The sequence below is a fragment of the Ambystoma mexicanum genome, chromosome 8 (assembly GCF_040938575.1).
Source record: "Ambystoma mexicanum isolate Mex_15411 chromosome 8, UKY_AmexF1_1, whole genome shotgun sequence".
Classification (NCBI taxonomy): Eukaryota; Metazoa; Chordata; class Amphibia; order Caudata; family Ambystomatidae; genus Ambystoma; species Ambystoma mexicanum.
In genome coordinates this window covers 31,255,464-31,271,044 of record NC_090929.1, presented here as the reverse complement: position 1 = coordinate 31,271,044, position 15,581 = coordinate 31,255,464, and the positions used below count along the sequence as shown (strand labels likewise).

The following is a 15,581-nucleotide window of genomic DNA, read 5'->3' as shown; positions in this document are numbered from 1 at the left end:
CATATACCTTACCTTGCAGCGCTCCAGGGGTTCTTCCGGTTGTTCCCGCGTCCTGACTCTACGGACTACCACCTTTGGCCCTAAACATCACTCTGGCGGCATTACCGTGGTTGTCAGTCTGATACTTGGGGACAGAGGGATAGCCCATACTCTGCACGACCAACAACTGCGTAACAGTTGATGAGAGTGAACCTGGCCGAGGGATGTCCACTGGAACTATTTAAAAAGTCATTGAGATTTGTGAAGAAAAGAAAAGCCACAGTGAACCCAAGGGAGGGAGGCTGAAAGTAAAGAGGGAATCAGCGCCCAGAAGAGGGGGACCCAGGGGTGAAAAATGCTCATCCTAAGTACAACCAGGAAAAAAATTTGATTGAAGGAACTTTTGTTATTTGACGTCAGGCCCTCTAAGGCAAGAGACTATATCAGGAGAAACGAGACTTGGCCATCAACGGTCCTGATAGCTGCAAGTGAAATTGTTGTGTCGTGCTGGGGAAGCTCGAGACTGTACTATGCTACAAGATCCCACCATGCCCCATGCTCAAAACATGGGGAAGGGAGTCTCCGGCTACTACATTCTGACATATTATTTGAGAACACTTCTTTCTTTTCTTGAGAACGATCTCACACACCGTTTTGTATTCGTTGTTAGGTTTGGCAATAGGTTTCTTAGTATAGGCCCTTTTTTTTTTTACACAACACCACTAGAACTGCCTTATTTTTATTTGACAGTCAAAGTTTGCTGCCATCTTAGATTTAGATTAGGAGTTTTTCCAACCTGCATACAGTTTAATAAACACCCTTAAACTGTGATCACTTGTGACGGTCTTTACTGTTGCCACCATGAGTTCCTTACAGCTAATAGTGTGGTAAAAGCAACATCAACCCCAGTGGAACCAAAACAGAGAAAATAAAATAAAATAAAATAAATAAATAAACAAACACAGAAATCACTGCTGCCACAGGTTTTCTCCCACAACACTTGGGAGGTGAAGGAATCACCCTGGGGCCAAACAAGAGCATTTACAAAGCACTCCTGCTGTGGTAGATGGATGAGCTTATTTTTATTTATTTATTACATTTGTTATACGCCCAGACCCTTGGTTATCACAGCGTACTTCCAGACAGTGGCAAATACAATCATCGTGTGGAACATAGTAATACAATGCGATAGTACAGTTACAATTATAAACAGCTATGTCCAGTAATAGTGGGGTGGGTCTGCACTGGTCAGGTTCTATGTTCATAATTAAGAATGATTGAATAGCCAGGTTTTTAGCAGTTTATTAAATAGTGGAAATGATTTTTCATTTTTGATATTCGTGGGAAGGGCGTTCCAGTGCCTGGGAGCGAGTACTTTGAAGCTACTCCCGCCTGCTTTTTCTGTTTGATGTCGAGGTTTTTACTGTTGATTTTATTGGTAACTGTGTTGCAAAGGTATTTAGGTGCTTTGTTGGCGATACATTTGTGGGTGATGCTGAGGGTTTTGAGCAGTATTCTAGCTTTAATGGGGGGCCAGGTGTTAGTTTTCCTGATGTTGGAGATGGGGTCAGATTTTTTTATGCCTACTGCTGCTTGTAGGGCTTTATTCTGCATAAGTTGGAGTTTGGCTCGGTTGGTGTTGGATGTACCTAGGAAGAGGATGTTGCAGTAGTCCAACTTCGAGAGTATGAGTGCTCTTGCTAGGGTGACGCAATTAGTGGTAGTGAGGAATTTGCGGCTGAGGGAGATGAGTTTAGATGTATAGGATGTGGAGGAGGTTAGGGTGTTGATTTGTTTGGCCATGTTTAATGTGCCGTCTAGGTATACACCTAGTGTCTTCACTTGTTTAAGTACTGGGATTCTAGTGCCATCAATGGTGAAAGATGAGTAGGTCTGCTGTAGGGAAGTGATTGTAGATGATGATCCTATTATGAGTAACTCTGTTTTGTCATCATTGAGACATAAGCTATTGTTAGCCATCCAATTTTGGATTAGAGAGTGGATTTCATTGATAAGGAGTGTGTCTTGTCCGTGATTACCTGTTAGGGGGATGAGGATCTGAGTGTCATCTGCGAAATTGGTGTAGATGACACCCATTGCATCCAGCACTGCAAAAAGCAGCTTGGTGTAGGTGTTGTAGAGGGTAGGGTATAGGCACGAACCTTGTGGGACACCTAAAGGGACTGGTAATGGATCAGCTGACTCTTTACCAATGGTCACTCTTGAGGTCCTATCTGTGAGGAAGGATTTGATCCAGTCTGTTGCACTGTTTGACAGGTTGAAATTATTGGCTAAGGGGGCAAAGAGTTGGTCGTGGTCGACCAAATCAAAGGCCGCTGATAAATCTAATAGCATAAGAAGACAATGTTTGCCTGATTCTCTGGAAGCATCCATTTGGATCTTCAGGTCTAGTAGGGCTGTTTCCGTACTATGATTGGGACGGTATCCTGACTGTCGGTCCCCCAGGAGTTTGTTCTGTTCTAGGTGGTTTTGGATCTGAGAGTATGCTATTTTATCGATGCTTTTCAGGAGAAAGGGGACAGTGGTTATGGGTCGGTAGTTGGTGGGGATTGAGGGGTCCAAGGATGTTTTTTTTTAGAAGGGGTGTGACCCAGGGTTTTTTGATGCTGGTAGGGACTATATTAGAGCTGAAGGAGGCGTTCACAAATTCCGTAATGATGGGTGTAAGAGTAGGGGCACATAATTTAACTAGGTGGGATGGGAATTTGTCTTCTTTGCAATTTGAGGCTTTGAGTTTGGCTATGGTATTTAGTACTTCTTTATTGGAGACTGGGGTGAATTGAAAAGGGGGTGCATGAAGGAGTGTTGGTGGGGATGGTGGCAATGAGAGGAGAGGTTTTTCCAGCAAGTAGTGTCTTTTTACTGTCGATTTTCTTTTGTAGGAGCGTTATTTTGGTGGCTAAAGTGTCTTGAATACTAGTGAACCAGACTTTACTGGTGTTGTGAGGTGCTATAGTTTGGCTGGGGTTCTCAAGTTCTCTGAGGATGGAGAAGAGCTCTTTAATGTCAGAGTTAGCATTGGCTATACGTTGATTAAAGGCGTTGGCTTTATGAGATATTATCGCTGACTTATATTTGTTATTAGCTATTCCAAAGGCTTTTTCTGATTCAGGGCTGTTTGTTTTCCTATGGGTGTGTTCCAGCTATCTGTCCATGCGTCTGAGGGAAACTAGTTCCTCATCAAACCAGAATCTGGAGCGTTTGTCAGGTTTCCTCATTTTAGTGATGACAGGGGCGAGAGAGTCAATGGTGTGGGTAAGGCATTGTTGGTAGCAACCTGCTAAGTAGTCGGGATTGTTAGTGTTTGATATGACTTTGGCTAATGCTGAGCTTAGGACAGGGGATAGATTGCCTGCCGAGAGATTTTAGATATTTTTAGTTTGAAAGGTGTCAAGTGGTTTGGGACTGGTGAGGTTACTGTGGCTATATTCCAGGGTAAAGTTGATGACTCGGTGGTCAGTCCACGCTACAGGGAGGATGGAGTCGATAGTGATATGAGAATTCAGAGAGAGGATCCAGTCCAACGTTCTACCTTTGGAGTGAGTGGGTTCATTAATCATTTGGGCAAAGTTCATATCTGACATAGCTGAGTGGAAGGCAGATGCGTCTGTATCAGAAGGGTCGCCATACCCTAGGTTGATATCTCCTAGAATGATGCATTTTGTTTTGGGTTTGATAATGGGCGTAAGCAGTAGTGGTATCTCTAAATTTGGGTGGGTGTTTTTCTTAGGTGATCTATAAACAACTAGTGGTTTTTAGGTTGGGCGTGAATTTGACTAGTAGAAGTTCATAACCGTCTAGTTGTTCCAGTGGGCAGGCTCTGAGTTATAACAAAGTTCTGGCTAGTATGGCCACTCCTCATCCTTGGATGTTATTCCTATCTGTTCTGAGGATGCTGTATCCTTGTGGGATGGCGATGGTAAGTAGCGGGCCTGCGGCCGGGTGAAGCCAGGTTTCAGTTATTACTAGCATATCAAGTTGTTCATCAACGATCAGGTCGTGTATTTCTGTGGCGTGTGCTCCGAGTGTGCATTCATAAGTGTGCCTTTGAACTTGGGTCAAGCTTCCAATGGCATCACATTATCAAAGGGCTGCATTGGAAAGAGGGCCCAAATAAGTAAAGTAAAAAAAGAAAGAAAACCAGCAAGAGGTTTAGCGAACCCAGAATAAGAGAATCAGTAGCCCAAAATGGAATCAGCCCCCTTATGTTTTCAAAAATGATATATTAACTTATTTTTCATGTCTTCAGGAGAAACGGGATATCTCAATCTCTCAGAGCAAACACATAAAGGTAGAGCATCTGAGGTTTCAAAGGGTAGACGCAGGAAACTCGAGTATCTCAATCTTACATACCAGACACAGGAAACTAGAGCATCAATCTCAGAGGGCAGTCACACAGGAAACTAGATCATCTGAAGCTCCCAGAGCAAACGCACAGACTACATCACAGAGCTGAACCAAGAAACTACAGCAACTGAAGCTCGTAGGGCAGACACACAGAAAACCAGAGCACCTGAAGCTCATAGGGCAGACACACAGATAGCTAGATCACGCGAAGCTTCCAGGGCAAATGCACAGAATACTAGAGCATCTCAATTGCACAGAGAAGAGAGACAGGAAACTAGAGCATCTGAAGCTCCCAGCGCAGACACAGGATACAAGACCATTTCAATATCAGAGAGCAGACACAAAGGCAACTAGAGCATCTCCATATCACAGGGCAGAAACACAGGACACTACAGCATCTCAATATTGCAAAGTAGACACAGGAAACTAGAGCATCAGAGGGCAGACACAGGAAACTAGACCCTCTGAAGCTCCCCGCGAAGACACACTGGAAACTAGGGCATCTCAATCTCAAAGACCAGACACAGGAAACTGGAGCATTTCAATATAAGAGGGCAGTCCGCATAGGAAAATAGAGCATCAGAAGCTCCTAGAGCAGATACACAGGAAAGTAAATAGTCAATGGCAAATGCACGGACTACTAGAACATCTAATATTCAATCTCACAGAGAAGACGCTGGAAAGGAAATTAGAACATCTCGATCAGAAAGAACAAACAGGAAACTAGACCACCTGAAGCTCCTATAAGAGGCACACATCTAGATCATATGAAGTTCCCTGGGCAAACACACAGAATACTAGACCATCCCAATCCCACAGAGAAGACACAGGAAGCTACAGCACCAGAAGCTCTGGAAGCAGACATACAGGAAACTTGGGCATCTCAATTTTAAAGAGAAGAGACAGAATAACTAGAGTATGTCAATGTCAGAGGGCAGATACACAGGACATTAAAGCAAATAAAGCCCCTACAGGAGACACAGGAAACACAAGCATCTGAGGCTCCCAGGACAGACAGAGGAAACTAGAGCATCTCAATCTCCTAGACACATACAGGTAACATTATCAGCTCATTCTCTGAGCAACCAAACACAGACGTAACCACATTTCATTAATTTAAAAGGAAAATGTCCTCCTGAAGTCCTGGGTAGAGGAGCAGTAACACCTCCCTCTTAAAGAGCAGGAGTGTGGAGCGGTGAGTGGTGATGTTCGAGGGGTGTAAAAAAGAGAAGGGATGGAACAGAGAGATCTGGTTTGATACTGGGACTCACCTTAAGCATCAGTGCTTGGCTCTGCCTCTCATCCTGCAGGACAGACTGAAAGTAATACAGAATAAAATAGGACTTAAAGCAGACATTTCCTCAAAAAGCAAGAGCAAAAGGTCAACACAATTCTTGGTCTAACAGATAGCAAAGAGGGTTAACAAAACACCCCACAAACAAAAACAAGTTTTCACAAAGGCAGGTCACACAGCATTCCCAATAAAGGCATTAGATTTATTCACAGCTAAACCAGCAATGCCAATGAGAACCTGACTTCAATCAAAATTGTTTACATGTTTTCACGGTTCATTTGTGGTGATACAATGTCAGCTCTCTGGGAGCCTCCTTTATACCGTCTGTTTAGGAGATGAGGCACGGAGGTTTCTGTGGGGCGCTAGCATACAGCTATAATCTAGCCTTAGCCAAAGGAATATAGAAAACATTCAGTGTCCATTGGAATAGGTAGTTCGACACCCAACAAGTTCATCCATGATAGGACCAGTTGAATTCCGGCCTATCAGTTAAGTACTTACAATGAATGTTAGGTGTTAATGGGTGCAGATATTTCCTCATTTCTAACATGTAAAACTTAGGGCTCCCCCCCATATGGGTCAAAGTAATGTTACATGTCGTGTCTTACGTCCTTAGGTTTGGAATCTATTTTGTCTGATGAAGTTAGTGAGTTTTCAGAATTGGACTAGGTGACCCATTGCCCCCATAGTGACTTCAAACCCAAATCACACTTCTTCCCCCCCAAACCCCTCATGATTGATGACAAATTAATTTAACAATATGAGAATTGTGTGAAAATCCATTGATTTCAAAGTCCCAAAAATATGTCACATGAAACAAGTTACTTACCAGTAACCGTTGTTCTCCAGCATGGGACTGGCATGGATTCACATGGTCATGAATATTCCCCGTCGTCAGGCCGGGAATCCTGAGTAAAATAAACTGCCCCCAGTCAATGACTGCCCTCTCCCTAAGCCCCTCCTCTGACAGATATCTTCAGATTTGGTAGACCGTAAAGTGGCAGTATGACCAAGAAGAGCCGCAGAGGGACAGGAGGGAGGGTTTGCATGTGAATTCATGCCAGACCCATGCTGGAGAACAACAGTTACAGGTAAGTAACTAGTTCCTTCTCCAGCATGGGGTCTGGCATGGATTCACATCCTCATGAATAAAGAATACACAGCAGTACATAAATACACAACCACGGAAGGTGGCAAGGCTCAACAGAAGCAATTACTCTTACCTCCTCACCAGGCTCACCTTCTAGCAAACAGGTTGTGCAGCACTGCTTGGCCGACTCTGGACTCCTCCCTGGAATCCCTGTCGACACAGTAGAATTTCATTAAAGTGTGCGTTGACCTCCACGTCGCAGCCCTGCAGATGTCCAGCCGGGGCACAACAGACAGGAACGCCGTCGTCGCAGCGATCGCTCTCTTAGAATGGGCTCCCGGACAGCCAGGCAGAGGTCGGTTTGCCAACCGGTGACAGTGAGTGATGCAGCTGTAGAGCCACCTGGAGATGGAAGCCTTGGACCCCTGGGGTGGGGTCAGTGACGGTTGGAGTGGAGGCGTAGGGTGGCCCAGGTGTCAACGGAGTTGTTGCCGGTGGTGTCGCCAATGGTGCCGTCGGCATCCTCTTCTGAATCTCCGACACGAGAGTGTGGAGGGTCGAGAGAATATCATGTGACAGATCTCTGGGAGGTGCCTGGGGAACAGGATCGCTGGGCCCACCGCCTATGTCGTCGACCCTGCTGATGTCATCGCCGCCTCCGGTGGGCATCTCCTCTACGTTCCCGTCGTTGTCACAACCCTCCTCCGGGATGGTGTGGACAGAAACTATGTCTTCGTTGTCAGACAAAGAAATATCCGTGCCCTGAAGCTCTTCCCCGCCCCGCCCCTTGTTTGGATCCTGAGGGGTCGGCTTCGGGATAAGGTCCGACATCCTCCTTTCCGGAGTCTTCTCCACTGGTTTGGCCGAAGCCTCCTACCGAGGAGGAAGAGCCACTCTGATCGCCACCGGGGTACCCGGGACCTAGTTAGCCCCCTTCGCCTTTGAGAGGGTGACAGCAACCAGCTCGATAGAAGACGACGACTTGGCCTGGATCACATGGTCCTTAACTGGCAGGTCGGACACCGTGTCCTGCTTGGCCTTCTCCCGCTTCTCTCACAGCTTCCCGGGGTAGCTGACTTTCTCTTTGACGAAGAGCAGGAGTGATGGCTGGAGATTGAGGCTGATGGAGACTATGAACATGCGCCCACCGTCGCAGGACCCGCTTGCGCGGCGATCCCAACAGAAGCAACTTGTGGTGCTTGGCCTCGTCTTGGGCCCCCACGGATGGAGCTCCAACAAAGGACTTAGAAGCCCACTCTGGCTGGCTGAACCCGGATGAGGCATGCCCATGTGGACCACACATGGTAGAGGCCCTGGCTTTGACCCAAGCCGCCAGTCGGAAGTGCCGATCCTTCATTGTGCACTTGGAGAAGCCACGGCAGATCTCGCGATGATCTTCCTTGTGCATCAGGTGAAGACAAAGGCAATGGGAATGCTCGTCCGTGAAAACATTCCGCAAACCGCAGCTGGTGCAGAGCTTGAAGGGGGAAGCCCTGTCCTCCTCCGACATGATCCGGCACGGTGTAGGCCTGATGGCCTGGGAACTTCCAAGAAGAAAACACTCAACGATTTAGCCCTTCAGGGGCGATGAAAGCTGCTGAAAAACGGGTCCCCGTTAATCGGATGAATAAACGATGGAGCACACAGGATCGATTGAACAAAACATAGGGATTTCCCAGCCAAAAAAGCGGAAAGCTCCAAGTGCGAAAAAAGAGGACTCCCAACACTTGAAAGTGCGGTAAAAATCTGAAGATGGCTGCCAGAGGAGGGGCTTAGGTAGGGGCAGTCATTGGCTGGGGCAGAATTGCATGCAGTACAGTCTAGGACCACCACAAACAATTAGGACTACAAGTGTAAGCAAAACCAACCTTTGGTATAAGTCTGTACTATACAGTTTTGTTTTAGTGAGCTGAGCAGCCAGGCTTATCTCAAGAGGGAATGTGAGCAGTACAAGAGGTTACACAGAGGTCTTTCAATCACAGTGGTTAAGGTAGACACTTACTCTCAAGGTTTCTAGGTAAAACACTTATTAATTTATTACACAATCATTTAGAAAACATTCACTAGAAGGAGGCAAATTATAGACAAAACACACTTCAATAGCAAAGTTTCTGAACAAATTAGGCTCCCTTGAAATAGGAGCAAAATGGCATTTCAGTTACTTTCAATGGGAGTAAAAAAGGCACAAGTTAGCAGAATCGATCACAAATACTTTCTTAGGCAGTGCAAATAGTTTTAGTTCACTAGAGCACTCGATTCAGTTAAATAGGCCTATGCTAAAGCCAATGGACTAGTTTCTTGGATTCAGAGAGCAGTTATTGAAAATGTTCTCAGAAGTAGTTTGTACGAAAAAGAATCATATGTTGGGTCACAAGCTGATTAGGCTTGTAAATTGGGAAAGTTCCACAAACTTTCATCGCGAGAGAAGCGTTCTCTCAATCAGGTTGGCACAGTACCTTAGTATGAAGCAAAAGATGCAGCTGAAGATGTTGGTTCCTGGCAGTTCCTGCAGATCTCACTGTTCCTGAGCCTCAGTCATGGGGACACAAGGGAGGACGTCGGGGTACTCCTGCACTGCACAGGATCGTCGGAAAACGCTGACGAAATGGAGTCACTTCAGTTCGAGTAGCTGCAATTCAAGCACACAAACTGGTGTCCTTCCCCCGGGTTAATCCTATATCCAGGTGGCTTACGAGTTGATTGGTCCCACCAACTCAAAGCAAGAAGTCGTCCTTGAAGGGGCTTCTCTGTCAAGGTGATCTTGGCAATTTGGACCTGCAGCAGGGCTTCACCAGGCAAACAAACGGTCCAGAAATTGCAGCAGCCGTCCTTCTTCCAGCTCGTCTTCGGTTCTTTCGTTCCAGTGGTCGACTCTGCTTTCCAGTCCTGGAGACTCGCCTTTTAAACAGTTTTCTCCCTTTCATTCCAGCCTAGCTGCCACTCACCCAGCAGGGTGGCTGTCCTTGCCGGACAGTCAGCCACCCAAACACGCCATAGTGCATTTGGGTCTCCTAGGAGACTAAGCACAGGGCGTTTCAGGCACCTCCCTCACTTCCTGCCCACCCCAGACACAGACTCCAGAGGCGGTCTTCAGTCCTGAAGCCTGCCAAAGGCATAGAAACAAAGGGACCAAACCTTGTTTCGGCGCACAGACAAACACTAGAAGGACCTTTCCAAAAAGAAATGGCAAAAAAAGAAGACCGGGACCTGTTTAAACAAAGGGGCTTAAGGCGCCATCTTGAAAAACATGGCTCCCGTGATTTTTAGCTACCGGTGTTCGTGGTCGGGAAAAAGCATGGTAGTTCGTTGTAAAACCACTGCCATCGGCCATTTCGGTAGAAAAGGGTAGCATTTGACTGCTACATGAGTATTTAGACACAGGGGATGCTAGGTAACCCCTCCAGCACTCTATAGGAAGATAGTGTGCTGGGTCTAGGAATTTAAAAATACTGGTAAAGTCAATGTAACCTTACATTCTCTGGGAAACAGTAGTTTATCCCAGAGAAGGTATTTAAACCTTTGGGAAGCCTAAACAGACATCCCTGTGTCACTGCACTGAGGGTGCTGTGTAACACATGAAAAGATGCCTATGGAGTTATCTTAAAACTCCATAATCAAAGAACAAGAGTAAAACACACATCAAAATACACGAAAGAGTGGGAAAAAAGGCTCACACTCTTTCCAGGTTAAAAAAAATAAAAATCAAAATCCAGCAAAGTTGCTGGGGGTCTCTAAGGTGAAAGAAATTAGCACATTTCTGAGAATTCTCCCTAACAAGTATGACCCAGAGCTCGGTGATCGGTTTATAGGAGAAAGACAGTTTATAAACAAAAATGAACCAGTTTTTTCTTTTACTGAGGATTCCCAGCCGGACGACTGGGAATATTCATAAGTATGTGAATCCGTGCCAGACCCCATGCTGAAGAAAGGGACATACATTGTTTGAAAGATCTGAGAATAAATTCCAAATGGGTCATTAAACCTGCCGACAAAGGGGTTATTGCACTTTGGGATAGAAATTACTATGAGACGAGACTTACAAACTTTTAAAAGATAAAAAATATTAAAAACTTGCTAAAGATTTGACTGAAAAAAATCCTTATTTCTTTGAAATCCCTTCTGGACAAATGGTATGGGGAAGGTTTCTTAAATAAAAACCAGAATCAATTCCTAACTGTTAAACATCCCACTATTGGGACCTTATATCTATTACCCAAGATACATAAAAATCGAGTTAAACCACCAGGGAGACCAATAGTTAGTTTTATTGGCTCCCTTACAGAACCTATGTCAAACTTTGTTGATTATTTCCACATATCCTTTGTTACCAGTCTACCCTCCAAGGACACATGTGATGCCCTCAATAGATGAGCAAGTTACTTACCCCTGGTAACGTTCTTTCGACTCAATGTTCCTCCCATGTATTCCTCATCTTCAGCTGGTTTGGAGAAATAAAATCAGCAGAGGGTGCTTCGATGGCATCAAGTCGATGTCCCTCGAAGGCTTCCATCGAGGCTGATGTCATCAAAGGCATACATAGCACGTGCAGTGCCCGTTGGCCTCAGTTCTGTTTTTCCTCTTGCAGCAGAGATACCGGTAAAAACACGGGAATGACAGTACTCAGCCTTGGTGGGACGGAAGCTGTAATAGCACAGGAAATTCTATTGAGGCGTAGGATGGGAGGGCGATGAGGAATACATTGGAGGAACATACAGTCCAAAGACTCCATGCAATAATGCTTAGTAAACGTGTGGATGGAAGACCACATTGCTGCTTCACAAATTTTTCGAATCGGTACGCCCCTTTGAAGGGCTGTATATGTAGCCATGCCCCTGGTGGAGTTAGCTCTTAAACCTTCAGGAGGGTCCTTTCCTGCCAGCCTGTAACATTCTGATATTGCCAGAACTATCCATCTAGATAAGGTCTGTTTGGTAACAGCCTGACCCAGCTTGTGTCCTGTGTATCCGATCAAGAGTTGGTCATCAATTTGTAACTTAGACATTCTTGAAATGTAAAAGCTTATGCTCTCCGAGGGTCTAATCTATGCAGTCTTTCGTCCTCCTTACCAGGATGAGGTGGGGGATAGGAAGAAGGTTTTCTGACCTAAATGAAAATCCGAAATGATTTTGGGTAAAAAGGAAGGTTTGACCTTTTCTTGTGGAAGATGGTAAAGGGTGGCTTGGATGAAAGTGCCTGCAACTCGCTCACTTTACGGGCTGATGTCAGAGCTACCAATAGGATGGTTTGGAAGCTTAATAACCTTAAAGGACACGTGTGCAGAGGTTCAAAGGGTGCACACATTAGGAATTTAAAAACCAGATTAAGGTCCCAAACCAGAACTTGGAAAGCAGATGGAGGGAACACATTAGTGAGCACTTTTAGAAATTGATTCACTAGTGGAATTTTGAAATAGGACCATTCCTCTGACTAGCAGTTAAAAATGGACAGTGCCGCCAGGTAGCCTTTAATGGTACCAATTTGGAGCTCCAGATTAGCTAAGGATAGAAGAAAGAATAAAACATCTGGTGTTTTGCATAGAAAAGGATCTATATTCTTTTCTTTGCACCAGTTTCAGAACATATTCCAGCGGCAATGGTACAAAGATTTTGTTGCTGGTCTTCTGGCAGAAAGCAACACCTCCATTAAGTCATATGGGAGGTCCCAATCCTTATATATCAGCCTTTCATAAACCAAGCATGAAGGTTGAAAGTCTTGACCTCTGGATGGAGAACCCGACCCTCCTCTTGCGAGAGAAGGTCCTCTCTTTGTAGAAGACGCATCGGAGGGCAGATGGACATGCCCACTTCCTCCTGGCCCAATCCGGGGCAGTTAAGATAATGCGTTTCCCAAACCTTCTCAACCTCCTGATTACATGAGGCATGAGAGGGACTGGGGGGGAACATGAACAGGAGTGGAAATTCTGAGTCCACTACGGACGTGTCTCCTAGAGCTGCTCTTGGGGGAAATTCTGTGGAGCAATACCGTTCGCACTTCCGGTTGACCTCGGTCGCGAACAAGCCTACTTGATGGGTTCCCCAAAGGGTGTAAATCTCTTGAAGGACTTCCTGAGCTAGTTCCCACTCGTGGGAGAATGTCCTCTGCCTGCTCAGAGCGTCTGCCACTGTGTTCTACTCTCATGCTAGGTGAACTGCCGATAAGGAGATTCCTTCTTGAATTGCCCAGTAACAGAGCTGCATTGCCTCTCTACACATTGGTAGTGACCTTACACCACCTCTGTTTTTGAGGTAGTGCATGGCCACTGTGTTGTCTCATTATCAGGAAGTTCTTTCCTTGTACAGAGGGCAGAAAGGCCTTCCACGCTAGTCAGATTGCCCTGAGCACCAATTGATTGATATGTAGTTTGGACTCTGATGGAGACCAACGACCGCTGACTGTCAGATCGTTGGGGTGGGCTCCACACCCTGTGAGTGAGGCGTCCCGTCACTACTGTAATCTCCGGCCATGGCTGCCAAAAGGGCTCTCTTTACAGAATATTGTTCTCGCAGGCCCACCACATAAGATCTTGTGAGACTCTGGTTGGAATCTGAAGTCGGTCCAACATCTTTCATGAGAACTGGGACCACTGCGTTCTAAGAGCTCATTCAAGTGATATCATTCTCAGGTGGGCCTCTGGCACCAGAAAAATGCAGGATGCCCAAGGCCAAGCAACCTCAAAAAATCAAAGTTCCGGGGACTGGGCATTGCAAAATGTTGTCACCATCTGAAGAATGTCTTGAGTCCTCCCCTCGGGTGACGAGCTCTTTCCCAAGGATGTATCCAGCGCAGCTCCGATGTACTGGAGCTTTTGCGAAGGTGTCATATGGGACTAGCTGTAATTGAGGGAAAAACCCAGTCTGAAGAGTGACAGGTGACGTTGAGATGATCCCAGGCTTGTTCGGGAGAATGTGCCCTGAACAGCCAATCGTCCAGCTAGTAGTAGACGTGAATCCCACATCTCATGAGACTCGTTGCCACTACCGCCATCAGTTTGGTGAAAACCCTCAAGCGGAGATGAGCCCGAATGGCAGAACTCAAAATTGATAATGAGAACCGCCAACCGCGAACCACCAATATTTCCCATGCTCGAGATGGTTTGGCAGATTAAAATAAGCATCCTGAAGGTCCAATGATACCATCCAATCCTGGAGTTGGAGGGCCTGAAGGATCTGAGAAAGTGTGACCATCTTGAACTTGTCCTTCCTGAGGAACTTGTTCAAGTATACTGAGACCAAAGTCCAAAAAGGGTCTCAGTGAATCTCGCCAAAGAAAAAGTGAACAATGGGACAAAACCTGGTTTTGCGCGCAGAGTAAATCTGAAGAAGGACCTTTCCACAAAGAAATGGCGGAAAAAGAAGACCAGGGCCATTTTGACAAAAATGGCACCCTTGCGTGCTTTACTGCAGCTGCAAACGCAGCCCACAGTAAATGCACACCACGGTAGTAAAAACAAAACTGCCACCAGCCATTCATCGAGGAAAGGGTAACATAAAAATGTTAAATGAGAAGCTAGACAAAGGGGATACTAGGTAACCCCTCCAGCACCCTATTGTGAGATAGCGTGTGCTGGGTCTAGAAAGTTACAAATTTAAGTAAAGTCAATTTCACTTTACTGCTCTTGGAAACAGTAGTTTATCCTAGAGAAGGTTTTGAAACCTTGGGGAAATCTGCAAGACTTCCCTGTGCCACTGCACTGAAGGTGCTGTGTGACAATGTAAAAAGATGAGGCCTACGGAATTTGTCAGACTCCACAACCAAAAGAAACACAAAAGTTCAAAATCACATTAAAATACATGAGAGAGTAGGAAAAAGGATCTTGCGCTCTCCAGGTTAAAAAAAAAAATTCAAGTCCTCAAAATCCAGCAAAGTTGCTGGGGGATCTCTAAGGTGGAGGGAATTTGCTAATTTCTGAGAATTCTCGCTAACAATGTGTGAGACATAGAATGTCTAATAGTAGTGATATGATATGATCGTGGTCTTTTTTTTTAGAATGTTCATTTGATGGAGGGATTATTATCCATCGAGCTTTGGGCTTAGGTCAGAAAGGAAGACCATCAGGGGGTCCGGAAATATGGATTATCACAGGGCTTGATTGGCAAATATTGACTAATCGGGATCCCCACATACACTATACTTGGCACTTGACTCGGTGTCCAGTCATTTGGTCGACTGAAAACTGGTCGAATGACATTTGGTCGACGCAATTTGGTCGAAAACCAAATGGTCGAATTTTTTTATTTATTTATATATTTATTGTTCTGGTTTTCGTTTTATAAAAACAGGGGGTCGGGGGGGGGGCCCCAAAAAAATTTAAAAAAAGGGTTAAAATAAAATAAAAAATTCGACCATTTGGTTTTCGACCAAATTGGTTCGACCATTTGTCTGGTCGACCAATTTTTTTCGACCAAATGTCTGGTAACCCTTGACTCACCTGCCGACAAAACAGTCGTCCTGCTCAATGTTTATAATTTTGTGGCAAATAAACAAGAAACAAATGTGATAGAACTGGTTAAGAGACTAGTAAAGAACAAGGAGGTTCATGAAGGCCAGGGTTACCCAATCATTCTTGTTGGAGATCTTAATTTGCACATCATACCTCTACCCGATGTGGAGGAGGTCTGGGATGACCAGGATGAAGTATGGGATATGCCCCCGCTAAACACCACAGAAGGTGCACCCGCAGGCACATGATTGTGCTGGCTTGCTTTTTGGTATGGACCGGCTTGCAATGGGCGATTCGTGAAAGATCAACCTGCAAAACCCACCTTTATTTATTTTATTTATTGCATTTGTTACACGCCCAAACCCAAGGGAACAATTGTACTTTGCATATTGATTACATCCTCCTATCAA

The 15,581-nt window shown here is 45.4% G+C and overlaps 1 protein-coding gene across 4 annotated transcripts in view; it reads right to left on the bottom strand.

Moving 5' to 3' along the window:
• Positions 1–15,581, bottom strand: part of NUP188 (nucleoporin 188) — a 1,828,090-nt gene that overhangs the window by 1,642,133 nt on the left and 170,376 nt on the right. For all 4 annotated transcript variants that reach the window (XM_069609202.1, XM_069609203.1, XM_069609201.1 and 1 more), the window contains exon 6: positions 5,619–5,663. In XM_069609202.1, coding sequence (XP_069465303.1) covers positions 5,619–5,663 — 45 coding nt within the window. The remainder of the gene's footprint in view (positions 1–5,618; positions 5,664–15,581) is intronic.